Genomic DNA, 27337 nt, shown 5'->3' on the forward strand with positions numbered 1-27337 from the left:
GGGAAAGAGAAAATCCTAATCTTTAAATAGTAATCATGTGGACTAGGCTATTGGGGATACAGGAAAAAAAAGCCGATCTATCGATATCAGGTATTTTCCAAAATGTTTTTCTCAAAGGAATTAACCGGTGGTATTGCTACATTTTCGGGCAATAGAATCGCCAAACTTGAACTTAGAAATTGTTTTTTATCTCATTAATTGGTGGAAACTTTTCTCTTTTAATTGTATATAACTTAATCGAGGATGACCGAATCACAATGGAATGTCAAAAAACTCGTTTGATGGCACCTTTCCTTATGAGGCTTAAGACCTAAAAGTAGTTGGGACGCGGTGTCGGAAATGGCACATAAAAATTATTTACATTCTATCGCAATTTCCAAAATATCGAAACGGTCAGCCGCTGTCTAAATTCACCAAAACGCGTCTTTAAGGCTGCGGTCCATTTGACGCTACAAATAATATGCTTCGAAGCATTCCTCTTCCCTTTTCTTTCAATGAAGAAAGAAGGAGAAGAAGAACGCTCCAAAGTATTTGTATAGCGTCAAGTGGACCGCAACCTAAGGTGTCTTTCAGATACGTATGTTTAAGACGTCTTAAAAATGTCTTAAAGGTGTCTTTACGACGTTTTTTGAGCACACTTTATAATAAGTACAAAAGAATATATACTAATTTAGCTGTAAAAAAAAAAACAGATCTACCATATCGAGCTATACAAAGCAGACTCTTCTTTCGTCCCGAGAGTAACTTTTACGCTTTAAAAATTCGATTGCTCTATATATTCCGTTCTGACATTCTCGCGCTGTCATGTAATTTTTTTTTTTTCCCCCGTCAAGCCGGCAGGTGGACGTTGCGGCTTGTCTCTCGCCGACCTTCCTGGGCTTGGCAACAAGACGACGACGCGAATTCTCGCCGCGACCGCCGTTACACACGGTCGAAAAACCGCAGAGCGATTCGATTCGGTGATCTTTGCTGGCGTGGGTGGCGCGACTCGGCCTTCTCCGCTTCTGCTCGCGCTGACGGCCGCCGATGACGTCATTATGCGCCGTGCAACGCAAAGACGTCTCAGGGAAAGCGCAAATCGCTTTCTACAAGGACCCGATCCACGACGCGTACACGCTTCTCCATTCCGCAAGTGCCCTCTGCCCTCCCTTTTGGGGCGTCGAATCGCTGGATCCAATCGTCGAATTCGAAATAATATATATTGATTGACGAATGTTTACTGGCAATATTTAATTTGACTCAACGTTTTATTGAAGAATGTATATCTAGGGCGACCGTATTACTTTGCGCGCAATTACAGATAATTATAATAGAGAATTGTGAGTAATAATAGAAGTTATAGATATTTATAAGTTTCCAGAAAGAAACTCCCCCCCCCTCCCGCCTTTTCCTTTTATTTTCTATTTTTAACGCAGTTTCAACGTCTCAAATATTGATTATTTAAAGTATACGTGTATATTTTCCTTGACACACTGACGCTCCCCCCCCTGTTCCTTTGATGTTTTTCTCTTTCCAGGGTGTCCGATATTAATTTGAATATCTTTTGCGGCTCGCCTTCGACGGTTATTCGGTCCTCGAGCAAATAGGCTGCCGCGATCGAGTTGCGCGGGAATCACGCATGCGCGTTCGTCCGCATTCGTTCGACTCGCTCCGCTTGGTACGGCGCAGCGGCAGCGCACAGTACGCTACGCTATACGCTAGTCGCTCGCGGTCATCCGTGAGTCACGAGCGTGTGGGGAAAGAGGGTCGACGATGACCCGACGACGACGCCAGCGTCTTCCGTAGGCCACGCTAGCCCGCGTACACGCCGCACGCCGCACGCCGCCCGTCGTCGCGACGCGCGACGCCGCGCACTCCTCCCCGGAGGCGTCCCGCGCCCGCTGTTCGCGCGTAGACGCTTTCGCGCTTCCTCTCCGCGTCTCTCGTCGCCGCGAGGAAACCAGAAACGCGGCGGTGCAGCCTGGGTGGCGTTGATCGCGTTTCCTCGTCCCGAGAGCCCGATGCGCTCCTCCCCGCGAGACCATGGCATCGGTGAAGGTGGCCGTGAGGGTTCGACCCTTCAACAAGAGGTGCGTGTGTGTCGTGCAAGACGTGCAACTGGTGACCGGAAGAGAGTCTGTGGCAGACTCTGTGCTCCGTCTTGCCTCGCCTCATCTCGCGTCGGACGAATGAGTCTATACCCATACGGCACGCTTGTCCAAAAGCGGGACGTAGGACGTCTGAAAGACCTGTGCTGTCTGGGATATGCATTCAGTTGTGACGTCGTCGTGCCCTCGCCGTCGCTCTTCTACAATTACGGCGCTAGAATATGTCCGTCGCGCGGCGCGACAAGATCGTTCTCTCTCTCTCTCTCTCTTTCCGGACGACGCCAGTCCAATTGCTCGCGAGTATAGTTCAGCTGGAGGGCAGGACAACGTGTGTCTCTCGATGCAGGATGCACCGCGCGCAAGTTTACTACAGATTTACGCGAGCGTGAGGAGCACGCTGATCGATTGATCAAAGCCCCGAATACGAATATCCCAAGCGATGTAGCTATAATGACGTTATATATGTATATATTTATAGATTTTATACGTCGACGCAGAGGGATAACGACGATTAGGACGCGTCCGACGCGCACCGTTGCACCCAAATTCGCCGTGACGTTTCGTCGAAAGGACGTGCTCGAGGAACGTTCCAGTATCCCGAACCCGAACGTCTCCTTTGGCATCCCAGATTCTCTCTCGCTGTCCGTGCGTTGCTGCCAGTCGATACTATTACGCAATTATTTTGCGGTCAATAACATCTCGTGCGGATGATGTTTCTTCGCGTTGCGGCGTATCATCGATATTAATCGACGCTGGAATCGCCGACGCAGTGTTATTGAATACAAAGGCTGATGCATAAGCGCGACGAATACGCCGATTGAAATCCATGTTGAACGTGGATTCGTCGTCGTTGGAACGATTCAATCTCTCCTCGCACGTTCCACATATGGTATTGTAAAGAGTCGAAGGCGGATAAGTAAAAATCAATATACGATTTATTTCCGCGCGTTTTGAATAAAAGTTTTCGCTCGATTCATCTCGATCTCGTCTGTCTTCGTCTCTTAAATTTATGTAAATTCGCGAAAAAGTTTTTTCCCATCAATTTTGTCTCAACTTTGACTTCTATATCGAGTCTCCGTTGGCAGTTCAATTCAGTCATTTGAGTCAAGATTGGATAAGAGCAAATCTCGAATCGTCCTACGCTTCGAATTACACTTTTAAATATTAGAAAGGATTTTATTTCAACATGGTCTGAGTTAAGAGAATATAAGTCATCGTTAAATTGCGTTGAATTACGAAAAAGCTGCAGCGTTTTTTTTCCCCGGGAATTTCATTACGTTTCTTATATGCTCAGCGAGAAAAACTACAGCCGAATACGAAGATGCGTTTATAGTTTCAACTCCATTTCCTCTATAAATCCTCTAATAAATGGCGCAATAATAACGTACATTTAACAATTGATGGTGACACAGTTGTACTAACGATATCGGACGTTCGATTTTTTATTTTTTATTTTTTATTTTTTTTTTTTTGAGGGGACGAGAGGGGATCCCTCGGAGCAGTATATCCTCTTTGAAACGGCGGATTCAATTATTTCGTCGCCTGTGGAAAGTAAAATAAAAAGGTTTGATAAGTGACAGGCCGCTCCCGATTCAGAGCCGTCGGTTATTGACGACACGTGACACAATTGTGCCACCGGTGGTGGTATTGACTGGCGTGCGTGTGCATTATGGACCAGCGAACGACCGCGCGCGCGCGTCTCGTCGATTTTCGAAATCGGTCGCCGTGACAATGTTCGTCGTATATATAACGTCGCGCGTCGGGACGACAGGTCGATGCGACAATGACAACGTGCTTGTTGCTTTGCAGAGAGGTAGCGATGAACGAGAAGCTGATTGTGCAGATGAGCGGCAAGAGGACGCGGATCTTCAGCACCAAGGTGAGCCATTTCGCCAGCGCGCGTCACTTCCATCCGCCCTTGTCGAAATGTACGGGGGTGGCACCTGCTTTCCTTCTTATCGTTCGGCACCGCGCAACATTCTTAAGTAATCGGATTATCGTAATATTGCTACAGGGGAAAGTTACCGTCGTCGCGTCTCCATCCAAAGCAAAAAAAAAAATCGCAAAACGATCGGGCTTATATTATTGATTGTCCGACGATTTTCTTATTGTTAGCCGCAATGGTGAATTTGTGATATTATTATGCAATTGTTACCTATTTTTCATAGCTTTCTTTTATAGCCTCGTGACGGAGTTCGCAGAATGGTAGATCAGTGGCGTTTTGTAACGCAATTTTTTACATTCGCTATACGATTTTGCAGCCTCAGAAATGTTTTATTACATCACAATTTTAAGAAACTTGTGATCAAGTGATCGATTTTGAATCTCTTAAAAAAACTGCGATGATGCGAGTAGGTATTTTTCAGCCTGAAACCATATCCAGAAAATAAAGAATAATAATTCTTTTCTTTGGATTCTTTTGCTGGACCGTATAGTAATATAATATTTAATTTCCGTTGAGAATCATTATGATTGTTGTTATTGTTACCCATTGCAGCAGCTGATCCGAGCAGCTGCACAAACGCGACGGTAAAATTCCGAGTATGATTATTATCAATCGAGGTCAGCGGCTCTCGCACGGACGATTTTCGCGCGCAGATTGCCTGGTCTCGGAGCCGGTTCCGATCTTGTTTCACCAGGAACGCGAAATCAATCCCTACGTAGCGGATGTTCCAGAGGAGACGGAAAACGGAGGGTACATGGAGGGGTGGGCAAATTACTGAGCCGCGGCGGAAAAAAAGTCTAAAATTTTACTGTGTTCGTTTTCTTATCTTTCTTGGCAATGTAAAATGTTTGTTTTTTTATACTCTAAAACTCACGAAAATTTCACGGAACTTTAGACCAGCGTTTCAATTTTGATAATAAACGTTTCTTCTTTCCCTATTCGATACACTAATAAACATCTTTTTGCAAAATATGAGCCTTCTGATGATTGCGACCTTCTAGAGATTTAATCTCGTTGATCTGAATCAGAGAAAACATCGAGGCAATCCTTGAACAACGGCCCACTGAAAATGAACGACTTTTCACGCTTTATGTTCCAAGATTAAGTAACGAGAGAATTATATTTTTCATTGTTCAGTTTAAAGTGATTTTATTTCCACGAAACGCTTTATTCGAGGCTTTAAATACCGAGATATGTTTACAACAACATTGTTGATGTTTATTGAACATGTAGTACTAATGGTTATTACGAGCTCGAGTTATAGATAGTCGCTAGGATGCGTAGGCGTAATATCATCAACCTGTTATACGGAGCGACGCACCTTATGCGCCAAAAATGGCCGTTGTCGCATATATTTGCGTTTTGGCTCTTATGTTTATAGACTGAATGGTCTTGTTCGTGATGTAAGCCGCGATTACATCACTCGAATCCACTGTTCATATAGTTTCTCTAAAGCGCCATAAAGCCCGAGCTATAATAGCAGCGGATCGCAAGTTCGACGTCTCGCCACGCGATCACATTTCCCTCGATATTGTGACAGATTCGATGCCACATTTTCAATATGTAATTGTACGATCTGTCAATTAATCTTCATCTAAAGATGTCCTGCGAATAGTGTCAATTTGTTCAGTAAAATTTCCAGTCAGTGTTAGAAGCTTGTTTAAGGTATAGAAACCTTGTATGTACAAAATTGATTAGTTGTATCAACAGCAATATCCCTGGCTGTAGCTTGAGCGTGTAAAAATTCACTTCGCGGTACCGCAAAGCATCAAGAAATATAATGGCCTTAAATAAACTTTCTAAAGAATTTCAAAGCGGAAATCGTGACGTGTGGACGATCTCTCTCTCTCTCTCTCTCTCTCTCTCTCTCTCTCTCTCTCTCTCTCTCTCTCTCTGTTCCTTTTCGCTATATAATCGTCCAATGTTTAGCGAATCTAGTGTCATAATTTCTGCTCGAATAATTTTTATGGATTTCCAAGTCATAATTGCTAATTGAACCTTTGACCAATAAATTCAGCCAAAGATAGTATCGTGTTTATATACTTTTTTTCCCCGAGCCAGTAATTTTGATAAAATTTCAAGAATTAAGAAATATCGCAGATAATTTTTAAAAAGCGTGAAGAGAGCGTGATTTTTTATAAAAATAAATTTAGAAGATTGCTCGACTTTCTGAGATAAATAATCTAAATTTGCATAAGCTTCATAAAATAGACGTGATATGATAGCATAATCTTGCAAGAAAGATCGTTGCAAGAATAAACCATTAACGATTTAACGAAACAAAAAGTATCTCGACCGTATACGTCACTCAGTCTCTAATTACGTGCGTGAATCTCCGCGCTGAAAGATAACAAGGTATGGGTTGAGGAGAAAGTGCGAAAATCGCGGCTGGACCGCAGCAAGCAAAACCAACAGCAGCAAACTCGTTGCTCGACGATTGCGGCTATACGCAATCGAGCGCAATTGCCGCGTGGCCGCGCCGCGTTGTATAATCCAATTTTATCCGCATTCAATTAAACCTTATCTGGACGATCTCTCTTTCTAATCAAAAGAGAAGGCCAATCCCGGCGGAGAACGATCGCTCGGCAGGAAGGATCTCCGACGAGCGCGAATTAAGGGCAGCCTTGGCCGAAGACGTAAAGCGCGCTTTTAAAAATCGATCGAATTGCTCAAACTATCAAGCTGCTCGTAAATTAATGATTACAATCGAGTACGGTAATTATTTTCAAATGAAATAATTCTTAAAATATTTTATGTACATTTTTAATCCACTTGTACTTTGTGAATTTGTGGAAATAAGCAGTTGGAATTAATTTGGACTAGCAATAAGCAGTTAGGCTGATTGTGAGATTTATCGAGGGTCGATTGATGGGCGATTCTGGAACTTCGTTTCAAACTACGTGTCGCCGAGCGGGGAGTTCAAAAACTCCGCATGCGAATATGTAAATTAAATGCATTGTCTTCTCCGACCAGCGCACTGGCGTGTTTGTGCACGTGATACGAAGTGCGCATGCAAAATCGTATATAAAAGCGAGATTGACCTGAAAACCGTTCTAAGTCTTATTTTTTTAATTATCCATTCACTTCCATTCGCTTTCTTGCATAAGGCGGCACACGATGTTCCCAGCGATGCTTTATCGGTTACGTAGACGCCAACGTTAAGAATGCACAGTCTGTGTGATTACCGTATATAGCAACGTCACGTGAATATATACGCGAGTCGGATGATTTAAATGCCAGTCAGTAGCGACGAAAAACAAAAAGGATTTTTTGTTAGAAAGAAATTTCAATTTACGGAAGATCCCGGATTATATATGTATATCGGAATTTCTGTTATCTGGAAAAACCTGGAAAATCTGAAATCCTGAGGAAACTTTATTGCCTCAGGAAATCAGAGGCTTATCAGAAAATGTTTCGGGTATCAGAAAATTTTTATTAAAATGGCCTCTTTGAAGATTTTGTTTTTATTTTGAGAACATCACCAAAATATAAATTTTGCCTGAAATTTTTCAAAGTTCTATTTTTAGCCTTTTAGATAGACTTTGTTTTGAGGGTTTCGTACGAATAAAAAAGAAAAATCGAGAGAAACAGATGATAATAACGTGCTCTAACTTTGCAAATAATAACTTTGCCGTTTTATCTTAATTAGCCTTAATAAAGCAAAATTGAGCAAAATTGCCTGGGAAATCGTGAAAACTTTTTTTAGAGTTTGAATAGTATATGGATATAATATGATTTATATAAACGTAGTAGACTTAATTATATAAATACAGTTTACATTCCCCTTTCACCTTCATAATTAGTTTCTTCTTCTATTGCTCATTATTCATCCGTATAACTTGTAGAATTGTCTAATTGAACTTTAGCACTAACGATGACGATAACGAACACTTGTAAAACATTAAAATAACGATTACCACTTATTGTTTACAGACACCGGATAGCTGCAGAGATATCGACCGGGGGAAGTACAAAGACTTCACGTTCGATCACTCCTACTGGTCCTTCGATTCGAACGACGAAAACTATGCGTCCCAGGAAGAGGTTCATATCAGTCAATATTTTCTATCAAACGAAAACCAGGATAAAAATTATTCTCGCTCGCGAGATCGATGACGAAACTGTCGACCTTAAAAACGGGTTCGCAATAACGTTACCATATACGGAAAGATGAAATCGGTCGTTTTACGCTCGCGCATCGTTATAATTAGCTTGATTGCGCCGATAGCGAATTACAAACGAAAAGAGATATACGAGAGGAAGGAGGAAAGCGTGTCGAGCGCGGCAATAATTATAGCAATAATTGATATTCCTAAGCGCGCGGCAACAATTGTAGCAACAATTGATCTTCCTGAGGATATAATCGGCAGCTCTGTCCATTGTAATGTTATAACAGGAGCTTTAGGGCTGATTAGTATTTCCAACAAACGTTTGTAGCGAATGAAAGAGGGTTGTCAAAGCACGATCAAACAGAATAATCTTGTTATTATGTGGAACACAATACGGGACCATCGCAGTAATCGCTTCGGGCTACGGTGTAATCGTTAAAGTCGGTGTTACTATGACCTAATTAAATGCCATTATGTAAAATGCATAGCACGTTTCATTGAAGGCTAACGCCAGACTGATGAAATTCGTTTCCGCGCGTTATTAAAGCGAAGCCGCCGCCTCTCGTATTATCGAATGATGGGGAAAGATCCTAATCTAATCGTTCTCCCTCCAGGTTTTCTACGATCTTGGTACGGACGTAATAGAAAGTGCCTTCGAGGGCTACAATGCCTGCGTTTTTGCCTACGGCCAGACAGGATCCGGGAAGACTTTTACAATGATGGGCACGCCGGTAATGCGATAATCTAATTCCTCAAAAAGACGTTATCTCCTTTTCATTCAGTCTCATTTCTTATCGGTGGACTTTTGCGCCGATATTCCCTCGGAGTGTTAGTTGAAAAGATGAAAGAACGGAAAATGAATGAACGAGAAGAATTAAATTCTCAATCACTGCGAAGCATGGAATATTTGCATCATCGAGTCGATATAATTAAACGATATAGAATAAGCCTTTTGAGGGACATAATAAATAAAATCTTATTCTGATATTATTAAAAATAATTACTGCGATCATCACTTTTTCTCAACTTTGGCCAAATTGTTATAAATTTTGCAAAATGAAAAATCCGCAACTAATCAAACTTTTTCTACCTTTGTTTAGAAGACGTAACATATTGATTTTATCTCAATCTGGCAATCTCTTTTCTTCGTTCTTATAACTTATTATGTACGAATTGTAGGAATCTCAGGGATTGATACCACGGATTTGCAAGACGCTTTTCGCTAGAATGGCAGCTGGAAAGGAAAGCGGGGCGTCGTACAGAACGGAAGTATCTTTCCTGGAAATCTATAACGAAAGAGTGAGAGATCTGCTTAGACTGGACCAAAGCCAATCCCATTCGCTGAGGGTACGGGAACACCCCACGGGAGGGCCTTATGTCCAAGATCTATCATGTCATCTCGTTTATGATTACTCGGACATTCAGGTGAGACGAGAAAGCAACGCGTCTCTTAACAGCAAGCCCTACTCGCTTATCTGCTCATTACACTATCGTTTATTGAAATGGCAACAGCACAAAGAATTACATACTTGTAAATTCATCTCTCTTATTGCATCGTAATTTAAAATATAAATTTCTTGGCGTTGTTATTTTAATATAAATAAAGATATATTCTTATAAAATAATACACATAAGACAAATAATATTTATAATAATAAATAATATGTAATAGTACGTATCTCCTCGCACAATCGATAATCAAAGTATTAATAAATTATTATTTTTGTTCCAGGAATGCATGGTGAGAGGTAATACGCATAGGACTACAGCCAGCACAAAGATGAACGACGTGAGTAGCAGGAGTCACGCGATTTTTACGATAACCTTCGTACAGGCCGGCCTCTCGGAAGGCATGCCGTCGGAGACTGTTTCCAAGGTGCACCTAGTCGACTTGGCCGGAAGGTAGTCCCGAAAAAAAAGCATCCGCAAGTCGAGTTATTTTCGAGTCCGTTTATTCGCGAAAATGAAAGAATAGAAAAAGAAAAAAAACAAAGCAAAAACGCCGTGACGCGCGATTTTTTAAAATCCGATCTTTCTCTGCCTCTTCAGTGAACGGGCGAACGCGACCGGAGCGACGGGTCAACGACTGAAAGAAGGCGCGCATATCAACAAGTCATTGGTGACTTTAGGCACTGTGATATCCACGCTCTCTGAGCTCAGTTCTGCCAGCGGTGACGCGTCCGCCTCGAAACGCAACACGTTTATCCCTTATCGCGACAGCGTGCTCACGTGGCTGCTGAAAGATTCCCTAGGCGGCAACTCCAAAACTATCATGATAGCGACTATCAGTCCGGCGGAATGCAATTACAACGACACTCTCAGTACTCTTAGATATGCCAATCGTGCGAAAAACATTATCAACAAGCCGACTATCAACGAAGACGCGAATGTGAAACTCATCAGAGAGCTCAGGGCGGAGATAGAAAAGTTAAAGTCTCTCATCGACAAAAATATGGCAAGTATTTGTGAATGAGTCACGTTTCTTTTTCCAAATTCTTCCTCATTACTATTTTAGAGAATATATATTTACTTGTTACTTGTAGAGCGTGGAGAAACCACCGCAAGTGCTATTGGCTCAAATCCAAGAGAAGCAAGAGCAAGAAAAGGTACTGACCGAGGAATGGACCGAAAAGTGGCGAGAGACGCAACAGATTCTGCAAGAGCAAAAAGCGCTGGGATTACGAAAGAGCGGGGTCGGTGTTGTCCTCGACTCGGAAATGCCGCATCTAGTCGGCATCGACGACGATTTACTCAGTACCGGCGTTACATTGTATCATCTGAAAGAAGGAAAAACGCTAGTTGGCACAGAGGAAGCTTCCGTTGTTCAGGTAATAATACAAATATAATAAAATTCTTAGGTCTACAAATAATAAAGCAGAAATTACATGTACCCAATGTGTAATTTATTAAGAGACTACTAAGAGACAACATTATTAATGGCGACATATATAAAAGAATATATGTATAACACACAATATTAATTAATAAAAGAACGATTAAAAACATTCATTATATCACGAACAGGATATTGTGTTGACCGGTGCGGATGTGGAACCGGAACACTGCATAGTCGAACTGGATAGTGGCGTGGCGACGCTACACCCGCTCTCGTCCCACTGTTGGATCAATACTGCTCAGGTGGACAAACCAACAAGACTATCGCAAGGCTGTATCATTCTTTTAGGTAGGAACAACATGTTCCGATACAACGATCCAGCCGAGGCAGCAAAACTCCGAAAAGAGGGCGGCTCGGGTAACGGCAATCTGCAATCAACGGTCGTCAATCTATCGAGACTGTCGCTCTTGAGTTGGAGCGTCTCCGATCTACACGCGTCCTGTTCCAGCGATAATCTCCTGAACTCGAGCGAGGATCTCAGGGCGGTCGAGGAGTTGGAACAGCAGAAGGCTGCGCTTCTAAAGGAAAAGGAGGATTTCAAGGTGGGTGAAATATTCTAGATCGGGACGCTTCTCTCGTTGAGCCAGATCTTGACTAATTACATATTTCTCGCAGAGGGAACAAGAGGAACGCGAAGAGAGATGGGCCGCTAGAAGGGAAGCGCTGGAAGGAGCCCAACGTGAGTTGGAGCGCGAATGGGGCGCACAGTGGAAAGAATGGGCGGACGCGATCGCGATCCTGGAGTCGCGTCAACGCGAGCTGCGCGCCCGCCGGCATATCCTCGAGCAAGAACGGCGGGACGAAATGACGCAAGTAAGTGACACGGACGCGCCTCCGTATCCGGAATTGAATGTAATCTCGATCAAGTACCAATTCTACCTCGTCCTTGTCGCTATCGGTGTCCTTATTTGCTTGTCTGGCAACATCATCATCTACTCGCACGTTTGTCCGTTAAATATGTGATCAAAGTTTCGTTCGTCACGCGCGTCGCTGCGAGATGCCACGAATTCGTGGATGAACATCTGCGAGTGTCCCGACTACGTGAACGGAACGTTTGCGAAACGACATTTTGATACAGACCAAAATTCTTGTGATTAAGATACACAGTACTGTCTATCGATGTCTAGATCCAGGCCTATCGGTATTCCTCTAGAGCAAGCTTTCGTTGTCGTTTGCGACGAAACTTCGCTATCCATGAGATTGTCTACATGAAATTGTCTTTGATTCCTCTACCGGCCTCAAGAATCCTCAGATATATTGCGTATACTTACAATTAACATATTAATATTTACAAATGGTTTATGTTAACAAATTGCGTTGATATATATGAGTAAGCTGCTGAACACGAAAAGGTGCTAGTGCTGAAGAGATATTGCCGGACAGATGGCATTCCTTGGAATGTTATATATTTAAGTATCTAGTAAGAATGTTAAGAGTGAAGTATGTACATATCTTGGGCTTGTTTGTATAGAGATACGTCTATGGGTTTGTTATGCGAGATGTAAAGTACAGAGGCACTAATTATTGTTATACTGATACATATATATATATTGTTGTTTAATAAATTTTTCATACAAAAATTGGCGTTTAATCCTCCACAAAGTATTTGCACGCACTTTCACTGTTTTTTCTCTCTCTGTTTCTCACATAATTTTTAAGAGTAGCATTCGATCGATTTAACACTCCCGATTAACAAACCCAATTTCTCATTAACTCGTTGCCGTCACACCTCGGAATCCGTCCGCATGATACACTATTCCGAGTATTAATTAATAGAATGGCGAGAACTTATTATAATATTTTCTCGAGGCAACGCACCGCGAGAATACATTAGCTCTTTATTTAATCTATTTATTTTGTTATATTTTTGTTTATTCGTATTTACATTTATTTATTAAAGACACGCACAAGGATAAAATTTAGCGAATATATATGCGTTAATATTTATACTATTGAGAGTATTCTATTCGACAATTGTCATAGCGTATAAAAAACATTTTTGTACATGGTAAAGGAAAAAGCACAAACTTTTATTTTCTTCATCTTTCGCCACCTCGTCACTGACATTTCACAATTATAAATATTTCTTTATTTTTTCGTTTATATGCTACAACATAATTATTAATATTTGATTTTGAATCATCTTTTGTTGATTATCTCTTTTGTTAACGCATCGGTGTGTATGTGTATGATACCAGGTAGAAAGTATATGTAGGGAAGTCGCCTATCTGCGCACATTATTGCAGTCCAAGCATCGACAATTGCAAGAGCTCGTCAACAATCAGGAACGTACGCAGCAAACCAATCAGCATCGGTGGGAAAAGGTAAGGATTATAATAAGGCGAGGAATCTTCGAGTTCGTATCTGTAATATGCACATATATTGCAAACGACGCGATGCATACGTCGCACTATATTCATATAACTTTCCTTTATGATAATCCATGCAGATATAACAGCTCTCTCTCGGCAGTATTTCTTTATTATTTAAATAAAACGACGGAATGTAAAAGATTCCGATTGCTAGATTGTATGTGAATGTAGAAGGTCGGACGTCTTGTTTTACAGTAATTTCCGTGTAATTTTGTAGAGAGTGAGTGAAGCGGAATATGTGCATTTCAGACGGATAATGGTGCCGGTAGTGACGACAGTTTGCCCGAATCTTGGTCCAGTCTCAACGACGAAAAGTGCATCGACAGTGTCAGGGAATTGGTGAATCATCACGTAAGTAGGTTTAAACGTCTCTCCTCAATCTCGTTTGATTGTTTTCTTCTTAAAAAAATGTGTAATCTTAAATAGAAGAAAGAACTAGCCGCTTTGGAGAACGAGCTACAGAGCAAGGTCAAATCTCTGAACGAACATCAGAGTAAGGTGGATAAGATGGAGGAGGAACTGATGGAGATCGCGAAGAGACAGAAGCAGATATTCAGGGCGGAAGTATGTACGCATAAAATACTAACGTTCTGCGAAACGATTCTTTACATTAATGCTTTCTAGCTGGGAGGTGAAGGAGTAACGGAGAAGAAGATGTTGTTGGCAAAACGGACTCAGGAACAGCTTGAGGAGATCAAACGGCGTAAACACAGTCTATCGTTGGACTTGAAGCGCGCTACGCCTGCGTTTCTGAACGACAGTTGTTCGTCGAACAGCTGCGACGAGACGGCCTTCAGCTGTAACTCCAGATCCTTCCAGGAGCCGAACAATAGGAAGCATCAGATCGCCTTGGACTTGAATTTGTTGCCGCTGAGTATACCGAGCTCCGATACCGTGGAAACATTCCACACGGCAGCGGCCGACTCTCCGGAGCTTCGTATAGCCTTCGAGGATGTCGACACGACGTGTATAAGCGATCTGATGATGAAGAATGAATTCGCAAACGAAGAACGAGGTGGCCACGATGATAGAAGCTTATCCGAGGTGGAAACTAAAAATGCGACGGATGCGAATAGAGGCGCTTCCATGGGGCCGTTAAGTGACGTACAACCGCCTATGATAGCCACCATCCCGGAAAACATGCTCCAGGATACGCTAGAATCGCCAATACAGCAGAATCCAGCGATGAAGAGACTGAACCAAAGAATCGCACGTCAGCGCATGATGGTGATGAGGTGCTTGGACGCCGGTACCCCGTCGAAAGACGATCTCAATCGGCAGATAATGATACTGCAGGATCTACAAAAGCAGCAGATCGAATTGGAAGTGTCTTTATTGGAGGATGAACGGAAAAGTTATTCTACGAAGCGTCTCCAGTGCGGCGGCGATGGCGACGGCGACGGCGACGGCGACGGCGACGGCGACGGCGACGGCGACAGTGACAGACTCGTCAACCACGAGACCGAGAATCATGTACAGAACGAACCAAATGCTTACTGTAGTGTTGTAGAACCTACGAATAATAGCTCGGCCATTCTATTAACGGTAGCGCAAACTAGATCTCAACTTTTCAGGAATAACAGGCCTAATACTAACGATCAAGAGACTTTGTCGGAATCGTTAGCGTCTAAAAGATCCTCCAGTCGGGGTTATTCAACAGTTTACTTGACGGTAAGTCATCTCGACGTCTCTTTTCTATCTCCTTAAATGGTCAGTGAAGACTTTAACATAGATACATTTTCTTTGCGCAGAGTCAGAATCGCGGCGACCGGTTGAGTAGTCCGTATTCCTTAACAATCACGAGGTCCCTACCGTCGTTAATAGCAAATGACGGCGACTGCGTGATTAATATGATCGTCAGTGTGCCGTCGTACGTGATACGCGGAGCCGGGGCGTCCAGCCACTACGAGTACGAGGTGCGAGTCGTGGCGCAGGACGACAGCTGGACGCTGCTACGTAGATACAGGAGATTCCGGGAGTTGTATACATCGATGCGACAAAAGTATGGTAGCAAGGTACGTGATAGCTTAATTACACTGAACAATAATTGTAAAAGTGGCACAAATATGGGAATTTGAATCAATCGCATAAAGTGTCAGGCTTGAATGATAGCCAGCTTAAACATAAGCTTTGGAGAAAGAAATTTTAATTCAAAATAAAAAATGTCATCATTATAAAGAAAGAGCAGTCTATATTTGTTACAAAATTTTTTGATAATTTCATGTGTCGTGTAAAATATGGAAAAGCATTGAAAAATCAAGCTATACACATATAAAATACAAGAATGCACACATATATACCTACATAAATAATATACAATTTTATTCGGAATTCTGACATGAAATTATATATAGATGCTTTAAAGTGGACTTTAAATAGCAAAAAATCTAATTTTTTAAAAACAGAATATACACGCGTCTCAGACCACTTTCATAAACATAAACACGCGTACTTATCTGCAGTACAATTGATTTTACGGAAACTCTTTGATCGTACGCAGGTCGCGGCGATACGCTTTCCTCCACGCCAAGTCTTTCCAAAGTACGAAGTCGTAGCGAAGCAACGCCGGAAACGTCTCGAGGAATATCTTCGCCGGTTAATTCAAGTTTGCTCGGAACTGCCGCACTGCGAGCCTCTATACAAATACAACGGCAATCTTAGCAACATAAACAAACAATCCCTACTGGAGTTCAGCCCGTTTTTTAGGCGCGGTATGTTCGAGAGTGGCAAATACGGAACTAGCTAAGGTACACTATCGTGCAGCCCTCACCCTTCCGTATACCGAAGAATGAGTGAGGGAATTGAATAAGCAACAGATGTTTATAATTCATCGTATTTTTTCAGTTTTTTTTTTTTTTTTTTTTTTTTAATTTATAAAATGTAGCCATAGCAAAAGAGATGTTGAGTGAAGTAGCAACGGCGTTCACACAGAATGAGTCCCGTAACATTTGTCGCGTATAATACATTCCTTGAATCACATATCAATTCTATGAAAAATTACATAAAGATAAAATTAAGATGTTTCGTAACTTATTGCTACAATTCAATAAGAGTATTGCGAATCACTTATCAGTAACTGGGTTGCAAATGTTGAGCGACTCGTCCTGTTTTGTAGTCATTACAAATATATATATGCTTCCAGAAGCTTAACGATTGTAAGACTGGTTTGTAGAAAAAATGAGCGTTCTTCACTGATACTGTCTCGTGCACGCGGGTTTTGCACAGAGACATTAATGGGAATGCAACGTGATATATATTCTTTACGAGAGAGTAAAAAGACCGCGGGTGTTGGCGAGGCAAAACATATCGCATCATAGCGACTTATTTTTTCCTTTACAGGTATAGAATATTTTCCTAATGTCTTTCCAATAGAATCGCCCGGTAGAATTCACGAAGTGTACCTTCCTTCGATAATAGTCAAATCATGTAGCTGATATTATAATTTTGGTTACGTTTTACTAGCACAAGCGAACGTTATTGTAAATTACGGCGAAAAGAGCGAATTCTCGTCAGCAAAACGGTGACCATAACTTCGCATAGTTCACCCGATAGCCGAAGAGTATTTATTTTGCGTCGAATAGCGTTTTGTATGTGCAATCTGAAGTAGCGAATCGACTAGCGAATTGAAAGAACTATCCATTAGCGTAATAATTGTAAACGTAGCAATGTGTTACAAGCGAGAAAGATATCATATCTTTGTTAAAGTTTTTCCGTTTCCGCGATCTATCTCTGGCTGTTAATAAAATCGTTACCGCTACTTGAGGCACGTGTTCGGGAGATCCAAATAAGAAAAAAAATTCATACAAACGTGTGTTCAGGAACCCAGTTACAGGCCCTTAGATACATTTTAAAAAATTAATGCTGTCTCATATTTTCTGAACTTGAAGTACGAAGAAAGTAAAAATTTGCAAAAATGTATTTTTTTAGCTTTTCACTCGAAAAAATCTACTAATTTTTTCGAGCCACTCAGACTGTTTTTTTGATTTTTTGGGAAAATTCAAAATTTTAAATAGTCAAAATTGTTTTTATGTGATGCACCGGTTTCCGAGACAACATTTTTTATCGGTATCTTTAAAAGACTGTAACTTTGTGAGAGGGCATTTCCATACGTATTTCTGTGCACTTTTTTTCGTACTGTGGCCTTTAAGTATCTGAAGTAGCGGTAAAATGTTTATAAATACCCTCTGTCTGTTGCGTCTATCTGTGTGTGTGCGTACGCGTGCATGTGTGCATAAATGTGTATAGTGCAAGGAATTAACAGACCACTGTTAAAGTTGGAGTTGTTATGCAGATATTAGCATTTATTTGAATATCAATACTAAACCAAAGTTGATCAACGATAACTATCGATTTTGGGAAATACCGCATTGCTATGGCTAACAATTGATCAGATCGATCAGACTGTACGATTGAAGTATTGAAATTTAAAAAAAAAAAAAGCTTATTGGCATGCAAAATATCTTGGGATAATATAAAACTGCTTGTTCGTTACATAGCCAGGACATCTCGCTTTGTATTCTTATCGGATGTTCGGAGAAGCGAAAGAGAAAGATAACACTTCCGGCTTCGAGAAAACGCTGTTATATTTAGTACGTTAAAATAAAATCTATATAAAAAAAAAGAACACTAAGCGCCACAAGTACGATAAATATGCTTTTCAGTAGTACGAGAGAAAGAAAAAGGTATTTATTCCATGGCTGTGTGTAACCTGGATTCGAGAAACCCCCCACAGATTCATCCTGGCTAATAATTAATTAGTGATAGCGAAAACTCGAGCAACGACACCGTTCAGAGGTGCGTACACTACGAACACTAATTGAGTTTCGTATAACGAGGCAGTTATTACTTATTCGAACGGACATTACCTCGCGTTTCCTACGATTCACCGCAATCATTCCGTCGTTATCCGCTTTTTTTTATACGTGAATCTACGAGACCTATATGTTCCATAAGTGTAACAATGGAGTGGAGTACAATAAATTGTTATATTAATGCAGCGCATTTTCCCGCTTGTGTATCACATATCGCCGCGATGAAATGTACCGCCTGGGTTTCGCAACGTAAACGCGTTTTTGTGAATTTGCTTCGTATAGAAAAATACTAAATAAATTACATCTTCTATCGTTCTCTATTCTACCCTGCTATATTAGAAATTTAAACTTTTTCCCCTTTTCTGAGCATTTTGCGACGCACATACATACACCTAACACACACTTGATGCACGAGTCTCCGATTAACATCTAAAAGTGTAGGTACTTTTCGTCTTGATTTGTTTAGTCCAGAAAAATTCACAGAAACAAATGATATTTAAAAGAGTAACTCGAGAAATAGGAAAATTATAAAGATAAATTCGATAAATACCAAACGGGTAAATAAATGAGCATTGTCCCCTCGATATGCGATTTTTATAATAAATTATATTAAATAATAGAATGTCATACCTCGCTTTAAATAAACACTTGTTCGCTCGCTAAACTATCGGCAAATGGCGCGACAATCACTCGCGTGGCAAAATAAAACGTCAAACCGAACGTGATAGAAATCGGCAATGCGGGTAGCGCTTTCTTGAATATGGCCAGTAACAGCAGTGTCAGACAGAGGCCCTGCATAAGAAACAATCGATTAGGCAAATTCTGTCGGTGCTCAACGCACCGAACGTTTATAAATACGTACAATAAGAATAGCAACGAAACAAGCCAGCGTGGTGTTCCAGTCTCCATAGCTGGACGCCTTTCCGACGAGCACGCTATAAAATATGAAATCCCCGAGGCCTAGCTTAACTCCGCGTTCCTCCTCGACAACCGCGGCTTGTCCTTGCGACTCTCGCGGGCGATTTTCCTCCTGCCTCGTGTTCTCGCTCAACGCGGACGAGTTCTCGAGCACTTCTTGAGCGCGTCTCGTGCTACGTTCATCTGTATAATCAGAATTAATTCAGCGCTTTATCTGAAAGGCCTGTGTTAAAATTTAATTTTAAATTTTGGAGTCTCTTGAACAAATTATATACTATATTGTAATAATAAATACGTATACTTTAGTATATAATCCATATATAGAGCTTATGTCATTTTAGTTTTATTAACACTAGAACTACTGGAGATTAATCTATTAGCGTATTAGTGCATCCACACAATCGAATTCGCTATATATTTATTTCTATCAAAGAAATCTTAGAAAAGAGAAAACAAATTAATAAAATTAATCATTTATGTAATTTCAATGAAAGTCAGGGAAGATTTCAGAAATTAAGCCGTTTCAAAAATAAGTAACAAATATTTAAAAATGTCAAACGAGTTATTCGAACTCCTTCGGTAGTTCTAGTGTTAATTAGTTGTGTAATGTAATTTCTTTTATTGGAAATGTTATTAATGCTCGATTCGTACTGTGCGTCTCTACCCATTCAGGAGTGAAACCTCCTGCATCTTCTGCATCGCCTGATGCTCGATTTTGATTGTCCGCCTGGTCACGCGTAGGAGACACCGCGGTGTCTCCGGATGCCATTGTGGCTGCTTGCACGTATCCAGCATAAGTCACGGTAAACGAGTACAAGATGGTGGAAGAATATATTAGAGCAGGGAAAATAGATTCGTTTCGTTCTTGCGCCGTTTCGACGAGTATCCTTAGTGGGCCTTTCGGTGTTAAAACCGCAATCAAATCTAAAATGCAGAAAAGCATAAAAAGGAGATGAGATCGTCGATGTACTCACGGTATAAAGCTTCCGTCTCGAAAACACCTTACCCCAGATACTTATAACCCCGAGCACAACCCATGCCGTCCATTCAGGTAAATACTTAATGAAAACGAGCGCCATCAGGGCAGAAATAAAGATTAGATACGCCTGTTGAAGTTGCAACGGCCCTTGCCAGTGAATGCAAATCATTCCGACTACGCCAAAATTCCATAAGCCTATACCTAGCGTGAATAAATCCATTGGAATGTTATAAGCTTTCAACACTTGCCTGCAAGTATAAATACACAGATGAATCTTCCTTCGAACGTTAAATGGACAAAATACATTAAATTTAGATCAGTATCTTTACACTCACTCGCAATATAGGACAGAGAACATTGAAAGCAACAGTAGAGAGCTTATGATCAGCCAACCGTGTATGACTTTGTAAAATCTGTATTTATAAAGGATGATAAGTATCACAGTCATAAATACAATGACGCTCATGAGAATCAGGGAGTTGGCAAAGGCCTGCCAGACTTTGGTACTCATATCGGGACTTTCCTCGTGAAATGGAGTGTATACTCTAAAAAAAATCATTGTTTCAGTAAATATCGCGCGTACTGGTTGTGCGTTCAGGAATTATGCCTAGGCAACTCAGGCACACCTAGGTAAACTCTAATGCTACAGTACCTGACATAAACTATAGCTTAGAGTTACCCAGGTTGAATTTCTAAACGCAGCCCTGTGTACGGTATGCATAGACCACTATCGCTAGAGCAACACTCACAAGTACATTCCCTTGGTCGTGTAGAAATTGACTGAGCTAATAGTGGCCACCACAACCAGCATACACAGCGAAACAGGGACGAAGAGTTTGATCACGTGCGCAGCGCCGTATTTAAGTTCTTCCTCCTCCTCGTCTCTGTAGCGCCTCAGTCTATTTTGATTATTGTTACGGGACGTGCCACATCTGTTTGATCGCCTTGATCGGGCGACAGCTGTGCCAGCCGCTTCAATATGCACCTCGGGCACCCCATTCTCCACCTGTGAAAAAAGATGGTTTTTTAATGAACGCTTTTAACGACATCCTAAAATTCCACTGCGTAAAAAATAAACGAAGAGTTATTAGGATTCTTCGATTAAATGAGAGTCGGAGAGTTTTACTGAAACAGCTACCTCTTCGTTGGCACTTCTGGAGCGGCCCTTCCGACGTTCATTGCCCAGGATCAGGTCGTCCGTGCGAGACTCCGCGACGTGACCGTCCATCAGGCTTGTATACTCGTTCGCTGAATCGTAGTCACTCTCAGACATTCATCAAAGTCTGTATTTCCGGACGAGCGGATAGAGAGGAATCGTTTCTCGACGTCACCTGGCTTCCGTGCTACTCCCAACACTCACGGCGGTTTATTCCCCTCGACGTGTCGCGCTTACATAACAAAAAAAGGAGGAGGAATGCAGCTCACGTCCGATTCAATTATCTCGTTTCCTCTGACCATCCTAAATCTACCTAAATCGTCCTTTCTGCGGAATCTTTACTTGTTGACAATCGTTTACAACCTTCCTCCCTCGTTTTCTCACTCTTTTTCCCCACTGATTCATCCTGCTACCGCCATCTTTAAAAGAAGTACAAGTATAGTACAGTACGTATAGTATGTGGGTATGGGTTTATCGCGACTTGCGAGTCTTGCGACTGCGACTGCTTGCGACTCGCATTGTAGACCCCGCATTAATACGACGGCTCTGTGATTGGCCGCTATATCAGCAGACACAACTGTTGAGTTCGTCTTATCAACATTCTACGTTGATTAGTTGGTTCTAAAAGTAAGAGCCAATAACATTCGACTGCTACTCAGCGGCTTGGTCTGCTGAACGCGCTCAATCTCAAAAGTGACATCCATTGCTTTTCACGATAAGATGGGAACGTGATACAGCATGTCGATTAGGACAATTAGACCTTCTAAATCGTTTGAAAAAGATGTTATGGCTATATATATGAACATACTAAAAATGTAAACTAAACGTATACTAAACGTATACTCAGAATTCGGAAGAATACTAACAGGACAATGATCTTTGTTGGAAAAAAAAATATATATATATACAATATATATATATATATATATATATATATATATATATATATTTGAGATCTAAATGTCGTTTATATTCCTTATATTTTAAATAAAGTGCTTTAAATAATAAAATAAATGTATTTATATGTCTGCAATTTCGCGTCATTTGAAACGTATGTTATGCAATCATATATATAATTATTATATTCGTGTTTATATATATCTTTAAATATATATTTACTGTGCAGGACATACATATGTATAGGTAAATACAGTTTATTTGTTATATAAATTTGTCAAAGTATAATATTAATATATTATATAAAATAATACGTACACGGAGATATAATAATTACTAGGCCGAGCCCGCGCTTTTGAAAGTTACATGACATGCAGCATCGTTTCTCATTTAATTCCTACCCCGGCCGTTCACGTAAACACAAGTGACTTGTATGTAAGCCGCGACCGATTTGCCCGCAATTTGAATTCTTGGTTATTTAGTTACACGTTACACTCGTTGAAAGGTCGAGAAAAGTAGAGAAGGTTTTCTGGATTATAGTTCCACATTTACTACGTTTACGCGAGTTGTTTTCCAATGTTCTACGAAAGTCAACTTTCTGATATAGAAATTATTACAATTGATTACAATTTACATGCAGATACAACACTTGAAATTGCATTGTTATTATTAAACTGTGCGTTTATTTCATTTTTTCTCTTTTTCTTCTAATGTGAAGAGAAAAAGAGGAAAGATGAACTGTGCAAGACGTTCAGCTAAAACGAACAGGCCTATATTGTCTCATGCATATAATTATTTAGTAATAATTTCATCTTCTATGCTTTTTGCGTTTAAGATAATACATATATAAATAAAAGACACGATATGAAATGTCAGAGTCTTTCTATGTTAAAACATGTAATGTAACATCATATAATTTGGGTTTGTACAGTTATTCCACCATGGCGAAGTCAGTTGTGAGTGCAAAGGAATGGAACGAGAAGGGTAATGAAGAGTTTGAAAAAGGCAATTGGTCTAAAGCATTAAATCACTACACAAACGCACTGAATGTAGAAGAGAACAATCATGACAAAAGAATGTACTACAGAAATCGAATTGCTACTTATTTAAAGCTGGGCAATTACGAGAAAGTGGTTGAAGACTGCGACAATGCGTTAATGATATGTTGTAACAAAATACTGTATCACAGATATCAAGCACTAATAGCGTTAGAAAGATTCGAGGAGGCATTTCGGGACGCGGAGATCATTATTTCATCTGATCCCAATAACAAAGTTATTCAGCCCGTAGCGACACGCTTACGTGAAATTGTACAAGAACGTCGTAATAAAGATATAAAAATTAGTGCCAAGGTAAATATACGTAACTGTTACAAAAGTTCGTCAACTTGCAAGACATGGTAATTTAATCTAGATAAGAGAATAAAAATGAAATACATATTTCATACTGGATGTGAGTATTAGTAAGAGTTTTTGTTTCAATTCTTGTTAAATAATAGTCTGCACACTACGGGTAAAAATTACATATCATACAAATATAATGCCACAGCATAGTTATTTAAATTTTTATTGCAGATCATTATATTTAAGTATACGCTTAATTTTGGATTGTATTAGGTATCAAAAATGCTGAATCTAGCATTTTACGTGTACGCAAGTGAAAAGGAACATGAAATCGCTATGAATGATCTGCTTGTGCTCGCATGTGACGAAGTTGGTGCCGAAGAGATCTTCAAGAAGGAAGGTGTATCGAAAATCGCACAACTTGTGAAAGTGGAAAAGAACGAGGAAATACTCTGTAGCGCGATTCGTATTGTAGGCGAGTTATGCAAAAACAATATTAGTCGAACCGAGTCCGTTATGAAATCCGTCGGTTTGCCTTGGTTCCTGGAAATAATGAACAGCCCATCTATAGAGAGAGTTAACGCGTCTCAATATAGTTTACAGGTAAATATCGAGTAAAATAAATGTATTTATTTTATATATATTTTAGTAATTAAAAATTTATTGCATATTTTTCGATTTCAGAATATATTGAACACTTACAGCGATTCAAAACCCGACGAGGCTTTGTGCGCGGCGCATAAGAAGGAAATAGACACGATTCTTTTGTGCTTGTCGTATAATATAACGAGTATAACGTTAACAGGCCTTGCTAGAGACGCAATAATAGAATTTATTATGCGTAACATTCATTGCGTAACTAAGTTAGACTGGGCCAAACGATTTGTCGAACTTCGCGGTGTGCAAAAATTAATGGAGGTGGCCGGTGAAATGGAGGAATACAATTCTGAATCTTTGCTAAGGATCACGTCTACCACGCAAACTATAACTAGTGCGTGCTTAGCAAAAATATATGAAAACGTGTACTATGATGATAAGACAACATTTATCAACGCCATTGATGAATTTATTGAAGATAAATTGCATTCGCCTGGCATAGAATCTAAAGTATGAATTTTTCAACTTCCGATCTTTTCTTGTCATTTAAATTGTTTGAAAATAAAAGGTCGAGTCTTTTTAACTACAGCCGATTTGAGCAATTTAAACTCTCTATTTTTTAAACAAAAATGTCAAAAAAGATTTCTTTCACAGTTGTCGATATTGTATATATTTTGTAAGTTTTAAATTAAAATATGGTTATAACGGAGTAATCGAAATTTATTGAAGAATATGACTTTGTCATCTAGTATTTTCTGAAGCGTAATTTATCAAAAATGTCTATTTCCTATCAAAATTAAATAACACTGTAGCTTCCTTGATTTTAAATCAATATTGTTTGTCGGAACGTAAAAATTAATAAATTGTTAATCTATTGTTTTACAGGTACGTGTACGTATAGTAGTTGCGATAACAACCTTATTATCGGGCCCGTTAGATGTTGGAAACGCAGTTGTGGCTAAAGAAAGAATTTTAGACATGATTTTCGTTATGGCGGAAACGGATGATGTATTGCAGCAGACAGTAGCTCTCCAATGTATTGTTGCCGCTGTGACCAGAAAAGACAAGGTCGACGCGATCATAAATCAAGGTGTTAATACATTGAAAAAGCTGTGTCAGTCTAAGGATGATTCAATTCGGGTTCGAGCGTTAGTGGCTTTTTGCAAGTTGGGTAATTCCGGAGACTCAGACGCGACTATCGGACCGTTCGCGGAAGGAGTGATCATGGAATTAACCAATGCTTGCTTACGATTGTGGGATGATCCAAAAATAGGAAATATGGCCGTAAAAGGTACGTCGTATCTGACTTTCAATACGAAAGTCAAACAGGAGTTCATCGAGAATGTAAATTACATTGATTACTTACTCGACATGACCGAGACCGAGACTGGTGATCAATTTCTCTTCGACGTGCTTACGACGTTGGTGAACTTATGCAACGCTTATGACGAGCAAGAACCCGAGATATCAAAGTTTGTCAAATATCATTTTCCCGAGAAATCTGATAAATTGGACGACTACTTTGAAAGAAGTTTGGGCGACTTAATAAATAAGGGTGTGATCAGTTATCTGGTTGACTTCGCCAAAAGGGACAATCAGAACTGCAAGGAATTGATAGCGCGCGTTTTCAACGCGATATGCAGTGAACAGAAATTGAGAGAAATATTTGTTGATGAAGGCGGCACAAAGGCATTGTTGTCATTAGCGCTGGATGGCACAGTCAAGGGAAAGAAACAAGCTTCGCTAGCTTTGGTCCGTTTGGCACTCACAAAACCTGAGGTTCTATTGCCCGGTCAACTATTGACGGAGGTTATTGTTAAACCGATCGTAAATCTTATGAACCTGGAGTGTTCCGTTAAGGAGAATTGCCAGACTCTAACAGCTTTGTGCAATCTAGCTGAAGTCAACGACAGCATGCGAGAACATATATTTAAAGAAGGAGTATTTCAAAAAATTGAAGCTTTTGTGTACGAGGAGGACTGTCTTTTGAAATTGGCGTCTGCAAATCTTATAAACATTTTGTTATTAAGCCGTGAAGTCGCCATCCAGTGTTTCGAACAGGATAATTCTCGAGTTGAGTATCATCTTATGTTATTGTACAAGAATGAGAATAAAGATATTAAGTTCGCAGCAGCTGCAGCTCTAGTGAAGCTGATGGTGGCTAACAAAGAGGCTTGCAAGAAAGTTTTCGACTCGAATTTCTGGCTGGAATTCCTACGCTCTTTACTCACCAATCCAAGCAATAACATACAAGAAATGGGTGTTATATTTGTGCTAAGTATGATAAGAAGCATGGAAGACTTTGCTGCAAAACTCATCGAAACAGACATAATAGAACTGCTGAAGTCATTGAGCAAGAACGATAACAAGAAAATCAAGGAATTGACATCCATTGCTTTAGAGGCTGTTGCGGAACGATTTAGTAGTGAAGCACTCATTGCCATGATAAAATGGGAACGTGATGCAGCATGTCGATTAGGACAATTAGACCTTCTAAATCGTTTGGAAATAAAGTTATGGATATATGATACTAAAAACCTTGTACCCTTAAACATATACTCAGAATTCGGAAGGATACTAACAGGACGATGATATCTTTGTTGAAAAAGAACAAAATATACGAAACCTGCATGCCCTATATATTTCTTATATTTCAAATAAAGTGCTTTAAATAATAAAATATATATTATATTTATACTTCTGCAATTTTATCGTTTTAAACGTAGTCATGCGATCATATAATTATATTTGTGTTTATATATCTTTAAATATATGTTTATTTGTGCAAGACATATATACACGCAGTTAATTTATTTGTTACATAAATTTGCTAAAGTAGAATATTAATATATATAGTACGAAATAATACCACGTTTGCCAATTGATTTAAAATAAAAATATTTGATTGGTTGGTTCAGGGGAAAACTCCAGGCATCGGGGGCTGTGAGTGGCTGTGGTCAATCGCTGTGGTCAAACGGGACGCTCTCTTCTGCTTACCAGCGCAAGTCTAAATCTAAAACTAAAATCTAAAACTCTTTATTGTCAAATCTCGTTTGAGAGAGCATGATTCGCATTAAAAGACACATAACAATGTTAAAATAAACGTTTGTATTTCTCGAGATTCTTGTCGTTCATCACATTTCAGAGCTTATCTATCCTTCTGCTGAACGGCGTCCGACGCCGACGTCGTTTCTGTCTTCTCGTTTGATTAGCAGCGTAATATACAT

General features: G+C 40.2%; 3 protein-coding genes across 9 annotated transcripts; 2 read left to right on the plus strand and 1 right to left on the minus strand.

Annotated features, from left to right (window-relative positions):
• Nucleotides 1-1682: 1682 nt before the first annotated feature.
• Nucleotides 1683-16268, plus strand: Klp98a (kinesin-like protein 98A). Of its 4 annotated transcripts, none has more exons than XM_077414982.1 (16): nt 1683-2069; nt 3897-3966; nt 7966-8076; nt 8756-8872; nt 9321-9566; nt 9874-10043; nt 10191-10596; nt 10685-10969; nt 11166-11579; nt 11653-11850; nt 13236-13361; nt 13659-13760; nt 13836-13973; nt 14034-15080; nt 15161-15424; nt 15910-16268. In XM_077414982.1, the coding sequence occupies exons 1-16, from the start codon at nt 2023-2025 to the stop codon at nt 16153-16155; spliced, it is 3987 nt and encodes a 1328-aa protein (XP_077271108.1). In that variant the 5' UTR covers nt 1683-2022; the 3' UTR covers nt 16156-16268. The 4 variants fall into 4 exon arrangements, with proteins under 4 accessions (XP_077271108.1, XP_077271109.1, XP_077271110.1 ...); XM_077414983.1 differs by having other exon boundaries at nt 13284-13361; XM_077414984.1 differs by lacking the exon at nt 13236-13361.
• On the minus strand, nt 15581-21724 carry Psn (presenilin). Its single transcript, XM_077414991.1, has 9 exons — nt 21587-21724; nt 21256-21505; nt 20867-21123; nt 20453-20662; nt 20145-20365; nt 19790-20062; nt 19083-19321; nt 18851-19012; nt 15581-16044 (listed from the first exon to the last, which is right to left on the minus strand). The coding sequence occupies exons 2-8, from the start codon at nt 21388-21390 to the stop codon at nt 18857-18859; spliced, it is 1491 nt and encodes a 496-aa protein (XP_077271117.1). The 5' UTR covers nt 21391-21505; nt 21587-21724; the 3' UTR covers nt 15581-16044; nt 18851-18856.
• On the plus strand, nt 21699-27205 carry LOC143902253 (protein unc-45 homolog B-like). 4 transcript variants are annotated; one of them, XM_077414986.1, is made up of 5 exons: nt 21699-21719; nt 23102-23522; nt 23787-24116; nt 24198-24620; nt 24996-27205. In XM_077414986.1, the coding sequence occupies exons 2-5, from the start codon at nt 23112-23114 to the stop codon at nt 26700-26702; spliced, it is 2871 nt and encodes a 956-aa protein (XP_077271112.1). In that variant the 5' UTR covers nt 21699-21719; nt 23102-23111; the 3' UTR covers nt 26703-27205. The 4 variants fall into 4 exon arrangements, with proteins under 4 accessions (XP_077271112.1, XP_077271115.1, XP_077271114.1 ...); XM_077414989.1 differs by lacking the exon at nt 21699-21719 and adding an exon at nt 22590-22694; XM_077414988.1 differs by lacking the exon at nt 21699-21719 and adding an exon at nt 22713-22846.
• The last annotated feature ends 132 nt before the right edge of the window (nt 27206-27337 follow it).

Source organism: Temnothorax americanus, unplaced genomic scaffold (assembly GCF_048541705.1).
Source record: "Temnothorax americanus isolate GAGA-0224 unplaced genomic scaffold, ASM4854170v1 Scaffold39, whole genome shotgun sequence".
Classification (NCBI taxonomy): Eukaryota; Metazoa; Arthropoda; class Insecta; order Hymenoptera; family Formicidae; genus Temnothorax; species Temnothorax americanus.